At 42.2% G+C, this 16,328-nt stretch overlaps 2 protein-coding genes across 3 annotated transcripts; one reads left to right on the top strand and one right to left on the bottom strand.

The window, feature by feature from the left end:
* Positions 1-1,479: 1,479 nt before the first annotated feature.
* Positions 1,480-12,705, top strand: zfp91 (ZFP91 zinc finger protein, atypical E3 ubiquitin ligase). 2 transcript variants are annotated; one of them, XM_030735536.1, is made up of 12 exons: positions 1,480-2,284; positions 2,619-2,656; positions 2,842-2,958; positions 3,280-3,319; positions 4,190-4,300; positions 4,395-4,484; positions 4,583-4,768; positions 7,997-8,047; positions 8,153-8,231; positions 8,831-8,945; positions 10,610-10,709; positions 10,829-12,705. In XM_030735536.1, the coding sequence occupies exons 1-12, from the start codon at positions 1,881-1,883 to the stop codon at positions 11,823-11,825; spliced, it is 2,328 nt and encodes a 775-aa protein (XP_030591396.1). In that variant the 5' UTR covers positions 1,480-1,880; the 3' UTR covers positions 11,826-12,705. The 2 variants fall into 2 exon arrangements, with proteins under 2 accessions (XP_030591396.1, XP_030591386.1); XM_030735526.1 differs by having other exon boundaries at positions 1,481-2,284; positions 4,392-4,484.
* On the bottom strand, positions 12,686-14,091 carry LOC115784343 (uncharacterized). The gene is made up of 2 exons (XM_030735549.1): positions 13,762-14,091; positions 12,686-13,658 (listed from the first exon to the last, which is right to left on the bottom strand). Exons 1-2 carry the CDS (start codon positions 13,836-13,838, stop codon positions 12,980-12,982), a joined length of 756 nt encoding a protein of 251 aa, XP_030591409.1. The 5' UTR covers positions 13,839-14,091; the 3' UTR covers positions 12,686-12,979.
* Between the last annotated feature and the right edge of the window lie 2,237 nt (positions 14,092-16,328).

The raw sequence follows: 16,328 nt of genomic DNA, 5'->3' as shown, positions 1-16,328 counted from the left end.
TCTAAGAATCTATATTTATTACTGATGTTCAGAAAGGAAAGACAAAGATATTCAACACTATCAAAAACAATTTAGATCCTCCTACTATCTGAACGAGGGATCTTCCAGGAATGGTAATGGTATTTTTCAGAAAATTGAATGGTCAGTAGGTGGCCATCTGTTTGACCCACAAACCTCAATGAACTGAAGCAACGTTGTAACGAATAGTGAGCCAAATCTGCTCCACAATGATGTGACAGACTGATAAAATCATGCAGAAAAATTATTACTTGACGTTAGTGCTGTTAAAGGTGGTTCTATGAGCTATTCAATCATGGGATGTACTTTAAAAATCTCCATGTACTGTATTCACTTAAACTGCATTTGATTAGCAGTGCCTGGCTGCTACGTAGCCTTGTAATTCCTATGGAAGCAGTAAGGGTGCACATAAGTTTTCACAGGACTGCTTCTGAATTTTGGCTTAATTTTTGTTTAATAAATAATGACAGTGTAACATGTCATGTTTTGTAGTTCATCTGAAGATGTATTTACCTCATTTTAAGATCTGCTAAGGACCAGGTGATTTAAAACCTTAGGATATACTTTCTTTCTACCATGACTTATACAGTGATAATATAAGTCCACCAATAGACATTCTTTTTAAAAATGATTTAGGATATTCAGGCCATATGATTTGGCGTTGAGAAGAAACAATTTCCCCACCACCAGTAACCACAGCTCCAGCCCCACACTCTAGCTTACATGGTCAGTACATCAAGAATAAAATTTTAGAAACTCTGCCTGACAAGTAGCAAGAATAAGGTCATTTTCCAATAACAATCAAAACAAGCACATCAACACCGTTTTATCACTGTAAATAAAGGCAGGAGAAAGTCAAGATTATTATAATGTCGCCCTCTGGTGGTAGACGCTCGATGTCGTAGCTGCCTGCAGCACAGTCACCGTTCAGACCAGCCAGTGCAGGTTTTCAGAGGCAGCCATGTTAGCTTTAGTAATCAATGCAGATTGTTGTGGACATAATCAGTATTTTTTAAATAGAAATTTAGCACGTTATACAGTCCCTGTGTTGAGTAAAACAGGCCACTTATTACTTTGGTAAGCATATAACACAGAATACCCCAGGCTAAGAATACTGAAATGTGTTGTCATTTTAGTTGGTAAGACAGGGAAAAAAAACGTCAAAGATTGACCACATTTCCATTGATTTTGTAATAATTATCATTTTTTAAAAAGACCACAATTGTATGTCTTAGATTTAAGTAATCTTTTCATCTAAAACCGACAAAAGCACGCCCCCCCAAAAAGACTATTACAACATCCAAGCTGCGTTTATTAACTTTTTACTACAATTCCCTTGATGCCGTGGGCAGCCATGCGTGCGCACGCTGCCGTTGCGCGGTTGCTGCCGCTTTCACAGATTTGTAAACACAACAGTTAAGGATGAGTCGATCAGTAACAGGCGTTCGGGTCCATCCAGATGGTTGTTGCAGCTGCTGAAACGCTGTGCCGCTCCTGAACGTAGCCTCAGTTTATATTTGGCTTAAAGGAGACGCAACAAAGCGCACAAAATGGTTGTGCTGCAGGCCCGGGCGAATAAGTAGGTTTACTATAGCTTTAAGAAGGAGAAAATAGTGTCTGCTTCTTTAAAATTATATCGGTTTATTGCTGAATAGATAATTAAGAAAACTTTTCAGTTTCTAATCAAAATATATATGTATTTAATTTGCGACGAAACCAACTGAAAATGCACCACTGTTGGATAAAGGCCGCCTGCAATCAAAACGTCTTTAAAGCAGATGTGGTCCTTTTTTCCTGAATTTACAAGTAAACCTGCCTGACTTTAAGCGGAATCTGAGGTGGTCCTAATTGTCCTCACGGTGATGGAAGCCGCCGGTGACCGAGCCGGGGATGTAAATAAAGGTGAAGATTCGACGGAGGACAAGGCCGCAGAGGAGCCCCCGGGCACCAGTACAGCTGTTCCACCACGGAGGGCGCTCAGAGAGCGGGGAGCGGGCCGCCCTAGGTCCGGCGTCACCGCTTCTGTAGCGGACGTTAACGGCGGTACGTCAAGCCCGCAGACCTCAGGACGGGTTTTAAGAGATAGGTCAACGAGGGCAGTACCGGCCTGGTTGAAAGACACCAAAAGCAGTGACGACGATGAGGACGAACTAAGCCCGGACGCCAGTGCGACCAAGCGGAGGAAAGTTTCCAACTCCAGGCGGAAGAAAATTTCAGAAGCTGCAGGTTCGGCTGAGGCGGCGGGAGACAGCCTTCAAGGCACAGAGTATGTTTATATATATATATATATATATTTGAAATTGAGCAGTCCTATTTAATTGGCCACCACGCTTGACTATAACGAGCCCGACTTGACTTGCACCTTATGTCGGGGAAGTCGGTTCCTGTCAGAAGCACGCCTTCATCGTGGCTCGTCCCCTTTCTGCTGGCTGCACGGGAAGGGTGGAGTAAAACTTACCTGGCTTTAAAGGGGGCTATATTTTATTAAGTGTTACATGATATAAATGCATTCTTATTAAATATATGATCAATAATATTATGGTGCTTCGCAGGTAGAGAAAATCTGACATGTCCATGCTTCCCCCCTCTGTTTTCTGCAGCCCAGAGGACCCCAGAAAATCTGCCATTGAACCCCAAGGTAAGCAACTGCATAAATACCACTTAATATGCTTCTTGCTCATTTTACCTTTAAGTTTAATCTCATGCTTTATGCATGTAGTTATGTGTTTGATTCATACAGAACTGGTGTGTGTACTGGTGTCTGGCCTGTGTTGCACTTTTTTACAGTACCTTTCATTGCATGCTGCCACTCTCTCACTCCAGCACTTCCCTCCAGACGCCCCTCAGCCCAGACTCATGCCAAGCCCCCATCTGGCAGGGTTGTCCACGGCTCTGCCAAGCCTGTGTGTAAGACTGAACCTGGAACGGAGAATCCAGCTGGTGAGCAACCTGTTGACAGTGAGCTGCTCTGCTTCGGCATGTGGGCCTTTTTAACTCAGAAATCAACTCATGCAGACACAGAAGAACCAAAACATCTGGGCAACCACTGTTTATTTTGTATAGACCTTGCAGAAACATCTGGTCACATGTGTCTCTACTTACTGATTTCTTGTGGGAAGAACATCTGTCTTCAGTTGTTTCTGGCCTGTCTTGATGCTTCTTCCAGTAATTGATGTGGATATTACTGTTTTATCAATGCCATTTGTATGAAGTTGGTAGGGGCTGAAAGTGCTTTTTTTGGTGTCTCTCTCTGTCATGCAGCTGTGGAAGGAGAGGTAGATGATAAAGACAAGTATGAAATGTAAGTATATTTCTGTCCCTTTGGGGGGTGACCCATGATGTGATTCTTGCAGGTGTTAAAGGCTTCACAGTTTCGTGATTTTTACATTTGGCCTCTGTCCTTCTTCTCGCTCCCTGGAAGTCCCGTTCTGACCACTTGCCCCCATCTGTGGTTTCAAGATTTAATCCTGGGCTTAAAACATGAGCAGAGCGCAAACTATGAAATTCAGTGTCAAGCTGACCTGACTTTCATATCAAGGAAAATCACTGCTGATGAAAGTTGAGTGTCTGGCTGCAAATCAAACGACAGTCTTCAGAGGAAGAGACTTCAGTGAAGGGGCAACCTCTGAACTGTGCACTTTGAAGTCGCTGCCCAGAGTTATATTGTCAAATCGTAATTCCGCTGTAATAAAGAAACCGTATTTTGACCACACCAACGCAATCTTTGGTTGCTGCCTGCACTGCTCACCAGATCTGGCTCCCCTGTGACTTTGTCCTCTTCAGGTTCAAGGGTAGCCATTTGCAGGTGTGCAAATAGTCAGAAAGGGACTTCCATGAAGAACACCTTGAAAGAGAGAATTTGCTTTTTATGGGTCAAGAATCACTGTGTACACTAGAGTTTGTACCTCGGTTTTAAAAAGTCACATTTATTGCTCATGTCTTGCTGTGCACATAAACTCAGGTTCATTAGGTAGGACTGTATGTTTGTCTAAAGATGTGATTATGTAGTTTTATCACTGGCACACTCAGTCTAAAGCTAAATATAAAAGCAGCAACACAGAAATTAATCTGGTATGTTGACTCTGGGTTTATTCCTTCAATTAAAATTGGATGAAAAAAGACTCCAATGTGTAACTAAGGAGAGCTTGGTCGTGTGTTTTTTTAATTACAGTGAAAAGAAAGAGGAGGAAAACGTCAATGCTGCTGAACCAGGCTTGGATGATGAAGATCCTCCATTTCAGGATGACCCAGATGATATTAGCTACCAGCCACAGAGTCAGAGGTACGTTTATGTCAAGCGCACCACTTGACCTGGTGCAGAAAGTCTAAACAAATGAAAAACTGTTTGAACTTATTCATTGTTTTGGTTTCAGTAGTGTAGAGGGAGAGGAAGTTCTTAGCAGTGACGAAGATCTTCCCTTTAGGGATGACTTAAATGATCAGAGCTACGACCCGAAGGCTGAAAGGTTTGTGGATGTTTTGTATGGGAGAAATTGGGTCATTCATACATAATTGCTGCGTTCTGATTGGAAAACCTTTTCTTTCTTTTTTTAAAATTTCTCAGGGATGCTCCTAAACCAAAGCGCAGAGCTCCTCCTAGACCTAAAGAGAAGAAAGAAAAAGAGAAACCACCTAAGAAGGAGAAGGAAGTTGCTGATATAAAAGTGGAAGGTTCAGACAACGTGGAGAGTGTGCAAGAGGAAGTAAAGCTTGAAGAGGAAGTAGTGGAAGATCCAGATGGACCCAGGAAGTAAGTGCAGTACCAGACTTTGAGTGCATTCCAGTACTTGTAGTACAAACTATAAGCTGATACCACACAGAACTGCAAACACTGTTTCCATTTTTATCCTGACATTTCCTCCACTCTTAAGCAGTTTCACTAACCAATTAGTGAAGTCCAATTTACCCTGTTAACTCTAACACTGCTTTAAGTTAACACTGATGTGTGGCCATGGCAACATACTGGTTTTGCCAGGCATGTTCCTCCATTTGTCACAGGAGGATCTCTGGAAAACAACGGCGTGTTCGCCTATTAGAATATCCCTGTTGTGGCGCACAGCTTCACAATAGCATTAGTTGCTGTTTATTAGTCCTCCTGTGGGGCTCATTGAACTGACAAATCAGTAAACTCATTCGAGTGGATGGATTTGAAGGTCTGCACTAAGGCAGTCTACAAAATTTAATATGCCATAAAAAGATTAGGCATATAGTACAGAAATGCAGTATGTCAAAAATACCAGGCTAGTGCTGAAGCACTTTACATGTTTATTGTAAGGTGAATCCTTATTGGAAAAAAAAAAAATCCCTACAATATTCGAGAGAAAACCCCAACACTTAGGCAATCCCCTATGAGCAAGCACTTGGCGAACAGAAAGAAACCTCCAGCAGAACCAGACTCAGGGAGAAAGTTTGCATCTGCTGCGACTGGCTGAGGGGTGAGGGGAAAGAGAAGAGGGAAAAGGAAGGCATAGAGAGACAAGGACAAAACAAAATATGGCAGAGGGTAGACAAAAATTAATGACTTAAAGTGGTAGCATATAAACTATGGATGGGCGGTATAGCGGTTCGCACTGAAAACTGGCCTTTATTTTCATCATGATATGAATTTTTCATGTACCACGATGAATAGCCTAAACAACGTCCGGAACGTGTGCGGCGGTGTCCAGAAATGTTTCAGCGGGGACCCATTTCACTGCAGTGCCGCAGTGCCACAAGCGTGCTTGCTTGTGCGTGTGCACTAAAGTTTATAGGTGAGAATGGCTGCCGGCGAAAGCAACTACACAGATTGCTGAAGATGACCTAGAGCAGAGGTCCCCAACCCCCGGGCCGTGGACCGGTACCGGGCCGTGGGACATTTGGTACCGGGCCGCACATAAAGAATAAATAACTTAAATTATTTCCGTTTTACTTATTATCTGCGCCTAAACTATATTTTATTTTGAAAAATGGGCGGATTCGCTCCGTTACTTCCCTCCATGACTTCCTCTTGACGTGTCAAGACGTTTCTGCTCACATGATACGTCACCGCTAAAATTAAACCCAGAAGCTTCAGGCCTGTCTAACGAAATCGGTTGGTTGACCTACATAACGCTTCTTTAAATTTTTGAGTGCTCAACAAGAGTAGAAAAGCGCTATGTAAGAACTAGTCCATTTACCATTTTTATTTATCAACACCGGGGATAGCAGTGAGGTAGACCCAGCCATCAAACTGACTCTCCAGCGCTTGACACCGCGGCTCTGCAGCCACGCTCCATGTAAAATCGGCCGAACCCAGTCAAACCAGAAGCCAGCAAAAATGAGTATCAGAGAAACAAGCTCAGGGGGCTTACACTGATTCAGTGTTATGGTGAGTTGTATTTTTCATGCGCTTTATACAGTAAAAATCACCTAAGTCGAAGTCGCACAAATCGGGTTTTCGCTCTAGTTGGATGGCATCTGCAGGTCCTGATTTTTCCTAACATTAATTCCAATAAAATCATCACATAAATCCGTCGGATATTCACCTACCTCGGATGAAAAATCTGGTCCCATTGTAATAAATTTCCAGTTAAATGTGATCGCATAAACTGGATGAGTTTAGCGCTAAAACCCTCCTCAGCTCCTGTCCGCCCACTTCCATGCATCGGCTCGTTCATGCACAACTACACACACACTAACAACGCCTGGAAATTATTTTTTAGTGTTTATATCAGTTCATTTCACCGGGGACAATCGTGGCAAGTGTAAGCTACAAACTTGCACTTACGAGTAAAATTTCAGATTATAAAATTTGCAGAAGCAAATTCATAGATGAAGCAGAAGCCATTGCACTGGGCCATTTGAATCCGACTCAGGTGATTTCTACTGTATTTGTTTTTGCGGTGTATCTTATTTTGAAGGCATGTTTTACCATGGCTCTAACAGCTGACCAGGGAGCGCTGTGGGCAGAGAGCCTGTTATTCATGTTGAGGCGGGATGTTACGAGAACGCTGCTGATAGAGTTGCATACGAATACAAAGTGGATTCACGTTTTTTATTATTATACGTAGAAAATATCACACTTGGTTATGGTCGTATCATTTATTTTGACGTATTTATTCGCCACACCTTAAAAGCCGGTCCGTGGAAATATTTTGTAACACTAAACCGGTCCGCGGCTCAAAAAAGGTTGGGGACCACTGACCTAGAGGAATTCATGGCAAAAATAGGAGCCGCATCTGTCGTCTGGAGGTTCTTCAGATTTAAAAATGGTCAGACGAGGACCAAACAACGATCTATTGCAGATGCTGTAGAGCACAAGTGGTAGCTGGAGGTGGTAACACTAGCAATTTGCTTCGCCACCTTAACTGTCAAATATCGTTGGAGGGAAAAAAAAACTTTTTATTTTTTAAACATATGAAAATTTTGTCATACACCCAGCCCTAATATAAACACAGGGAGTAAAAAGAGGGGAGTGCATCTGGTTATATTTTGACAGAGGGGTCAGCAGCCTTTCCAAGCCATTCTGACCCACAGTCCTTTGCACAGTCCACAAGAAGGAATAGCCAGATGCTTTTGGTGTTGATGCAACCATTTCAAATTTCAGACTTTGTGTTTTTGTTTACTTTTTTTTTTTTTGCTCTACAGCCTGAAGGATGACAAGGGTCAAAGTACATAGTGCAATGATGATCAAGTAGTATGGTCCTTTTGTATGCATACTGCATGCAGTGAATAGTAAATGCTTTGTAAGGACAGCTGCCGTGTGTACTGAATATAGAAAGAAAACATATGTAATAGAAAATGCTATCAATAAGACTCTGAGTCATTCACTGTCGGCCTGTTTTACAATGCTAACCAGCTGCTGCTCTTGACCATATTATTGCAGCTTCTAAATTTAACATGTGGTTATAAAACAAACCCCCCTTCACAATGGCTTTGTATTCCCAATATTATAGCAGAGCATGGCTTTGATTTCCCAGTATATACAATTGTGTCTTTTTCTTTGTCCTCACTATGTTAGGAGAGGTCGAAGGAAAAAAGATGACAAAACCCCACGGCTGCCAAAGAGAAGGTGAAGTTGATGTCCGTGCTGGTGCATCACAATCTTCAATCAGTCACAAAGTTTGTATAAATATATATGTTAAATATAGGATACTGACTGGCTTCACTCACACAGGAAGAAACCCCCAGTTCAGTATGTGCGCTGTGAAATGGAAGGATGCGGGACAGTGCTGGCTCATCCTCGATATCTGCAGGTTTGTAGATTTTTATTTTTTATAAAAAAAAAAAAAAAAAAGATTTTTATTTACCGTATTTTTTGACTATAAGTCGCTCCGGAGTACACGTAGAACCAGGCAAAAAATGCATAATAAAGAAGGAAAAAAACATATATAAGTCGCACTGGACTATAAGTCACATTTTTGGGGGAAATTTATTTCATAAAATCTGAGGCCAAGAACAGAGATTTCATCTTGAAAGGCAATTTAAAATAATAATGGATTAAAGAACAGGCCAAACAGGGTTACGCCTACTGGCTGCAGTTTGCGCTCCCGGCACAGGGGGAACAGATTTTCAAGGGGGAACAGAATTTTGCACAACACTGGTTCACGGAGATGTCAAGTGGCTGGAGTATTTTGGTTAATGTGTTAATAATTTCACATATAAGTTGCTCCGGCGTATAAGTCGCACCCCTGGCCAAACTATGAAAAAAAAGTGCGACTTATAGTCCGGAAAATACGGTATTTTTTTTTTTTTTTGTTTCCCCCCTTCAGACAAATTTAAAATAAAACAGTTTCCAGCCTTCTAGCTGTTTTAAGGCAGTAGTAACTAATCTGTTCTTTGCTTTGAACTTCAGCATCATATAAAATACCAGCACTTACTCAAGAAGAAGTATGTTTGTCCTCATCCTTCTTGTGGGAGGCTTTTCCGCCTACAGAAGCAGCTGCTGCGCCATGCGAAGCACCACACAGGTACACACGTACAGCTGTGGTCAGAAGTTTACTTACGCTCATCATAGGCATGAATGTGTTTAATTTCTGGCTTTTAATAATTTTTTTTTTCCAGGTTGTACAGCACACATCTTTCATGACTTTAAAAAACAAGAATTGTGTGCACAAGTTTGAATTTATTTTGGATTTTCTCTAATCTACAAAAGTAGATTAGGGAGATTAGATAAAACTTTATTAATCCCTTTAGGAAGATTCTATCAGGGAAATTAAAGTTCGAGTGGGGAATAAGTGTTGCTGAAGGTTCTGCAGTGTCTTCTAACTCACCAAGGCCTATTAACTTCTCGTTATTGATCATGATTGACTGCAGCTGGTAGTTTCTCTTTGCTGGCATAAAAATGATTTGTTTGACAACACTCATTGGATTAACCAATAATCAGAACAATGGGAAAGTCTAAAGAACTCATTGAAGCTCTAAGAAGGAGAATTGTAGATTTACACAAGTTGGGAAGGTCTCTTCGAGCCATTTCTAAACAAGATCAGATTCCAAGATGATCAGTTCAAATAATACTACTTAAGTATAAGTTTTATTAATGTGTCACCACTTTACCAAGGTCTAGAAGAAGACCCAAACTGTCACGCACAGATGAGAGGAAATTGTTTAGGATGTTCAGGAACAACCCAGGACCACAAAGGCTCAAGCCTGCCATGAACTGAAAACTGCTGGAACACCAGCATCACTGTCCACAGTGAAGCCAGTTTTACATCCCCACAGACTGAAGGGGATGCTGACCAAGAAAGAAGCCCCTGCTCCAAAATCGACACCTTCAGGCTCAACCAAAATTTGCAGCTGTCCACATGGATGAGCCAAATGCCTTCTGGAGAAACGATTTATGATCGGATGAAAAAGATTGGGCTATTTGGCCACAATGACGAGGTGTGTTTTGGAGGAGTAAAGGTGAGGCTTTAATACCTGAGAACACTGTACCAGAATGGCGGCGGTAGCATCGTGCGCTGGAGCTGTTTTGCTGCCAGTAGTGCTGGCACATTGCACAAAGTGGATTGAATAATGAAAAAGTAGAAACTACCTCCTAAATTCTTCAACTTCACCCCAAATCAACAACTAGACAGTTGAAACTTGGACACAGCTGAGTGTTCCAGCAGGACAGTGATCCCAAACACACATCAAAACTGATTTTGGAATGGATAAAGCAGGCTAACATTAAGCTGCTGGAATGACTCGACCTCAACCCTACTGAAAATTTGTGGACTACACTTAAAAGCTGGGTCTGTGCCAGGTCCCATAAAGAGCGGTCAAATATCCAGGTAGAATTATGCCAGAAGCTTGTTGGTGGCTACAAAAACGGTCTAGTCAAGGTGTAACTTGCTAAGGGACATTTAACCAAATATTATTGGGGGTGTATGTATATATTTGAGCCTGTATGTATACTTTGGACCCTGTGCGGATTAGAGAAAATCCAAAATCCAAAAAGAACAATTCAAAAAAATCATTAAAAGGCCCAAATTACTATGACTATTACTATGATGAGTTTATGTAAACTTCTGACCATGATGGTATAAAACATGCATTAGTTTGTTTGCTTTATAGCTGTAATTAATAATGAAAATATATGGAGAACACATTTGTATTTGAGTGCTTTTTTTTTTGTTTTTTTTGGTAATTTTAGACCAGAGGGACTACATCTGTGAGTTCTGTGCTCGCGCCTTCAAGAGCTCTCACAACCTGGCTGTGCACCGCATGATACATACTGGAGAGAAGCCTCTACAGTTAGTACTTCTCTGTTCACACATTTTGTTTCCTCATTTTCTTCTGTTTAGTTTCCTGAGTTTGTTCTTGCTCTTCCTCTCAGTGGTTTATGAAATTTCTTTCTATCTGATATTAATAGGTGTGAGATCTGTGGCTTCACCTGTCGTCAGAAGGCATCTCTCAACTGGCACATGAAGAAGCATGACGCTGATGCCACCTATCAGTTCTCCTGCTCTATTTGTGGCAAGAAGTTTGAGAAGAAGGACTGTGTAGTCGCACACAAGGCCAAGAGTCACCCAGAGGTGCTGATTGCCGAGGCACTGGCAGCAAATGCTGGTGCTCTCATCACAACCCCTGCTTCTCTCTTGGAGCTCCCGGGAAATCCCGTGCAAGCAGAGGGCCCCAGCCTGGATGTGAACCAAGTTGGGCAGGATGGCCAGGTGGACCAGCTGGGCCAGGATGGGCAGCATGTGCCTCAAGTCTCCCAGATGGGTCATGTGGCCCAGCAGGTGAGCCACCAGGTGGTTTTGTTGGGACAAGACCAGAGCCTCCACACCATGCAGGTGCCAGTGACAATTGCCCTGTCCCCCATCGACCCCCCTTCACCAGCTGACAACCAGCAGCAGACCCAGCTCCAGCTTCAGATGCCCGTCCAATTTGTGCAGACTGCCCAGCAGCCCCAGCAGCCACAAATCCAACAGCTGACCCTCCATTCCAGCTCAGTGGTGACCCAGCATCAATCCCAGCTCCAGCCTCTTCAGTCGTACTCTTCCCAGCAGCAGAGCCAGGGCCAGACCCAAATCCTACAGATGACCTTCCAGCCTGTCAGCCAGTCCCAGACCCATATTCAGCAGATCCCCATTCTAGCAGCCTCTCAACAGCTCCAGCCCCTGCAGACAACCACCCTGAACCCTCCTCTCCTGTCCACCTCCCAACCCCAGAGCCAAGTTTCGGTCTCCACCAGCGGGGACAACTTTATTCTGGACAATCCGGTGCTGTCTTCTTCCTCCCCCTCAGCCACCTCTCTTCAGCAGACAGAAGTAGTGGGGGAGGATGGCATGGTCTGGGATCAGGCTGGGCATGGAGAGGTTCTAGCTGATGGTACTGAGAGACATGTGCAGCAGGCTCTCTTGTAAAACAAAGAGGATGCTCACAGAACCTAACTTAGAGGCAGTTCATGTTACCAGTGACCTGACATACTGTATCACCATGTTTGAGGTAAATGTAGGATCACCAGTATATTATGTAATGTTCACTCATTGTCACATTTGGTAGATTTTTAGACTCTCCGTATCAGGGAAAGATATGCGTTTGTATGTGTATGTTGTTGCTTTGTACTTAACAGTCCTGTAACTAGCCACTTATGAGTGTGTGTGTGTGTGTATGGGTGTGTGTGTGTATATATATTGATGAGGTTATGTTGCACAGCTGTTGCTATTATGCAATAATATAGCATACCTCTTAGTAATATACAGCACATCTAATGCGTAATGTGTGGCATCAACAAAGTTCCTACTGGAATAAATTGGTTTAATTTATATGATGAAACACATGAGGAAGTTATAAACTCCCTCACTGTGTGTATGCGTGTTGGGGGTCACACTCATATATTGTCCAGATTTACTATGATACCTTTTATTTGACAAGGTTATAAAATTATAAAGATGAGAGATTTCAAAACTTTGAAAAGAGCAAAATTTACAGATTGTGCATATTTCAAATTTTGGCTGTTTTAATTATATTAGCACAGCTTTGAAGGAAATAATAACCCGTACAGTTTAACTTTCACAGTCATTTTAAGAAGCCAAAACGGGAACTTGGTCACTGAAAATCACATGTGAACCCATCAAGTAACAGCAAGCACTGATTTGTCTATAAGATTTGTTTAATGTAATTTGATAAGCAAAACTATGTAGAGACCTTATAATGTGTCAGCACCTCTCTGATCTCTCACATTAGATTTGTGTTAGAGCAAACAGTCCACTTAAAAATTGTAAATAAACATCTTAACATTTACCCAATGTGTTTTCATTGAATGAGGACTTAAAACCCTCTGGTTTTCCTCCTGTTTTTCTTTTCAGCAGGGAGCAACTTTCAAGTAGCAGTCCAGTTGTTAGAACCATTAGCAGTGCGGTTAGTGGTTCCATCCCCAACTCCGTGCATCCATGTGTGTGTTTCCTGCTCAAGGAAATTTAATTTCCACTCCATATGTGGGAAATAAAAATGTAAGTGGTCTTGGACCAAGGTGTCTGGCAGACAGTTAATCAGTGGTTAAATCTATAATTTAGAGTCAAGACATATTTGCTCGCTCTCTGTCCCTTTGCATGGTAAACTGTTTCATAGCTCTCTTAGGGGGAATTAAGCTGTCGCTCAGTCCGACCCTCTTCTTCTTCACTTGCTGCCCTTCTGCCTCTTCCTCTTTTATTTCCCGCGGAGTGCTCTGAGACCTTCCACCAGATGAGCTGCCTTCAGCTTCTGGTGTTTCTTCACTCACGGGTGGATGAAAGTCAGTGAGGATGGCTGGGGTCTGGAGGTCACTGTCATGAGCAAATTTACATTTGATCCCAAACCTGCACCTTCCGTCTTTCCTGTACGACAAGCATATCCTTTTACCCCCTATCTGGGAGGGTTTGGCCTGCATGGTGAGGGGGACGTGCTTCTGCAGGGCACTTAATTTCTGGTCTGCCTGAGCCTTGAAGGGGTTGGCAAACACACTGGTGTCAGAGGAGGCATTTAGAGGTGGAGAAGGCAGTTTCTTGGAAGTGATGGAGTCCAGGGAAGGTGTAGGCAGTTTGGGCGGGCGGGTTACAGAAGCGGCTGGTACCTGAGCAGCTGCTAGTGGTGCTGCTGTTGAGGACTCTGGATCCTCGTCCTCTGGTTCTGATTCACTGGAAGCTGAACCAGACTCCAGCAAAAAGTTGCGGGTCTTTTTGACAGGCGCTGCCTCATCACCCGCCTCCTCAACAGAGCTTAAAGACGAGACAGTAACAGGACGAAGACAAATTAATATCCCAAGTCATACGAGTAATGTTAACAACCTGTGATTTGCGATATATTTAGATTTGTGCTCACCCAGCTTTGTTTACATCCTCTGCATCTCCATCGCTATCAGAGTCGGAGGACACTCCGTATCCAACCAGAGAGTTCATACCTGTAACCGGAGCTAGATACTGTATAAGCTCGGTTTCTGGGTTAAAGCGCGATAACGGCGTACCTGTAAATATAGAAAGTAGCTAAAAAAAAAATCCTTTAACGAAAATAATGCGAGTTGTTGTAACGTTAGCCGTTGTCATTAGCCGTCGCTCAGCGTTCAAGTTTACGATGCACTGCCACCTGCAGGACAGGAGTGGCACTGCAATTATGACACGCCACTAACCTACAAATTATGCTTGACCGACACAGATAAGCTGCTGCTTCTTCTTTCGACTGCTCCCTTTGTCACTACAGCAGATCATTTGCCCCCATCTCACCCTATCTGTAGTATCTACCTCTGTCAAATCAACCGTCTGCATGTCCTCCACCACCACACCCACAAACCTCTGTGGTCTTCCTCTTTTCTTACTGCCTGGCAGCTCCCTCTTCAACATCCTTTTTCCAGCATATCCACCATCCCTCCTCTGCACATGTCTAAACCATCTCAGCCTTGCCTCTCTTACTTTGTCTCCAAGCCTTTCAACCTGAGCTGTCCCTCTGATGTACTCATTTTCTTGTCCATTCTGGTCACTCCCAATGAAAACCTTAGCATCTTCAGGTGTGCAATTTTGCATTATCTAGATTTAGCTATTAGATAATGTAACCCTACAAAACCTTAATGAGAAGAATTTAGATAATTAAAACATACATTAAATTGTCTTATCATCTTATCAATTTGCATCATATGTGATCTATCATAATTCCATTATTTAGTTATGATTAACTAAATTTTAAAAATTACCTTTTCAGTGGTTAAAACATCCAGTGAACTATGTTTTGCATTCGTGCTTGTGTCATTCATTTTTCTATATATGCAGTGGGTCTCAGTAACACTGAGGAGAATGGTAACAGTAGTTAGATACCTCAGAAAACCAATTTGGGAGAATGTCAGTGTTAGACCTATACACACTTTATTAGGTACACCTGTTCAGCTGCTCATCAATCCCTGTATCTATTCAGCCAATCACTTGGTAGCAACCAAATGCATTTATTCATGTAGACACAGCCAAAACGACCTGCAGAAACTGAGCATCAGAATGGGGAAGAAAAGTGATTTAAGTGACTGAATGTGGTATAGTTGTTGGTGAGAGATGGACTGGCCTTAGTATTTCAGAATCTGCTGATCTACTAGGATTTTCCCACACAATCATCTCTAGGGTTTACAGAGAATGGTCTGAAAAAGAGAAAATATCCAGTGAGCAACAGTTCTCTGGGTGAAAATGCCTTGCTCAGGTCAGAGGAGAACAGCCAGATTGCTTTGATCTGATAGGAAGGCAACAGTAATTCAAATAACCACTTGATACAAGCCAAAGTATTCAGAAGAGCATCTCTGAACACACAAGATGGGCTGCGGCAGCAGAAGACCACACCAGGTGCCTCTCCTGTCAGCTAAGAACAGGAAACTGAGGATACAATTTGCACAGATTCACCAAAATTGGACAATAGAAGACTGGAAAAACATTGCGTGGTCTAATGAACCTTGATTTCTGCTGCAACATTGAGATGGTAGGGTCAAAGTTTGAAGTAAACAACATGAAAACATGGATCCATCCTGTCCCAATGGTTCAGGCTGCTGCTGCTGGTATAATGGCATGGAGGATATTTTTTTCTTGACACACTTTGCGACCCTTTAGTACCAAGTGAGCACTGTTTAAATGCCACAGCTTACCTGAGTGTTGCTGCTGACCATGTCGCCCCCTTTATGACCACAGTATGTCCATCTTCTGATGGCTGCGCCCAGCTGGATAACACACCATGTCACAAAGCTCAAATCATCTCAAACTGTTTTTTTGAACATGACAGTGAGTTCACTGTACTCAAATGGCCCCCGCACTCACCAGATCTCAATCCAGTGGAGCACCTTTGGGATGTGGTGGAACAGGAGATTCATATTATGGATGTGCAGCTGACAAATCTGCAACAACTGTGTGATGCTATCATGCCAACATGGACCAAAATCTCTGAGGGATGTTTCCTATGGAGAGCCGCATCATTCAAAATGAAGTAAATAAATAAATGAATAAATAAATACTGCTATTGATAGATTATTAATAAATATTCCATGAAATAAATAAATATCCCCATGAAATAAAACAAAATATTTTTAAAATAAATTGTCATTATTATTTTTATTATTATTTAATTTTAATTAATTAATTAATTATCTATTCATTAATTTATTCATTTATTTATTTCATAATGGAGTTTTATTTTGTGGCACTTTTATTTTGTAAAGCTATTTTACGTATTTCAGTGACTTTTATTTTTCAACCCCGTTTTTCATTTGAAGCTCTTTTTATTTCATGTTCTTATTTTCAAATGAGGGGGCGGAGTTTTATCTGTGGGGCGGCGCTGGTCAGACGTCAGCGACCCAGAGGAGTAAAACAGGTGTAGCTTGCAAAATACTGAACAGGAGAAGAAGAAAAGAATTGATGCCAATTTTTTGG

Source organism: Archocentrus centrarchus, chromosome 1 (genome assembly GCF_007364275.1).
Source record: "Archocentrus centrarchus isolate MPI-CPG fArcCen1 chromosome 1, fArcCen1, whole genome shotgun sequence".
Taxonomy (NCBI): Eukaryota; Metazoa; Chordata; class Actinopteri; order Cichliformes; family Cichlidae; genus Archocentrus; species Archocentrus centrarchus.
Note: the sequence above shows the minus strand (reverse complement) of the source record. Positions and strands in the feature narration are given on the sequence as shown.

Coding starts and splice junctions, on each gene's coding strand:
- LOC115784343 (XM_030735549.1), bottom strand. CDS start 13,838: ATGAACTCTCTGGTTGGATACGGAGTGTCCTCCGACTCTGATAGCGAT. Junction 13,659..13,761: donor GAGGATGTAAACAAAGCTGG/GTGAGCACAAAT, acceptor CTCGTCTTTAAG/CTCTGTTGAGGAGGCGGGTG.
- zfp91 (XM_030735526.1), top strand. CDS start 1,881: ATGGAAGCCGCCGGTGACCGAGCCGGGGATGTAAATAAAGGTGAAGAT. Junction 2,959..3,279: donor TGGAACGGAGAATCCAGCTG/GTGAGCAACCTG, acceptor TCTGTCATGCAG/CTGTGGAAGGAGAGGTAGAT. Junction 8,946..10,609: donor CCATGCGAAGCACCACACAG/GTACACACGTAC, acceptor TGGTAATTTTAG/ACCAGAGGGACTACATCTGT.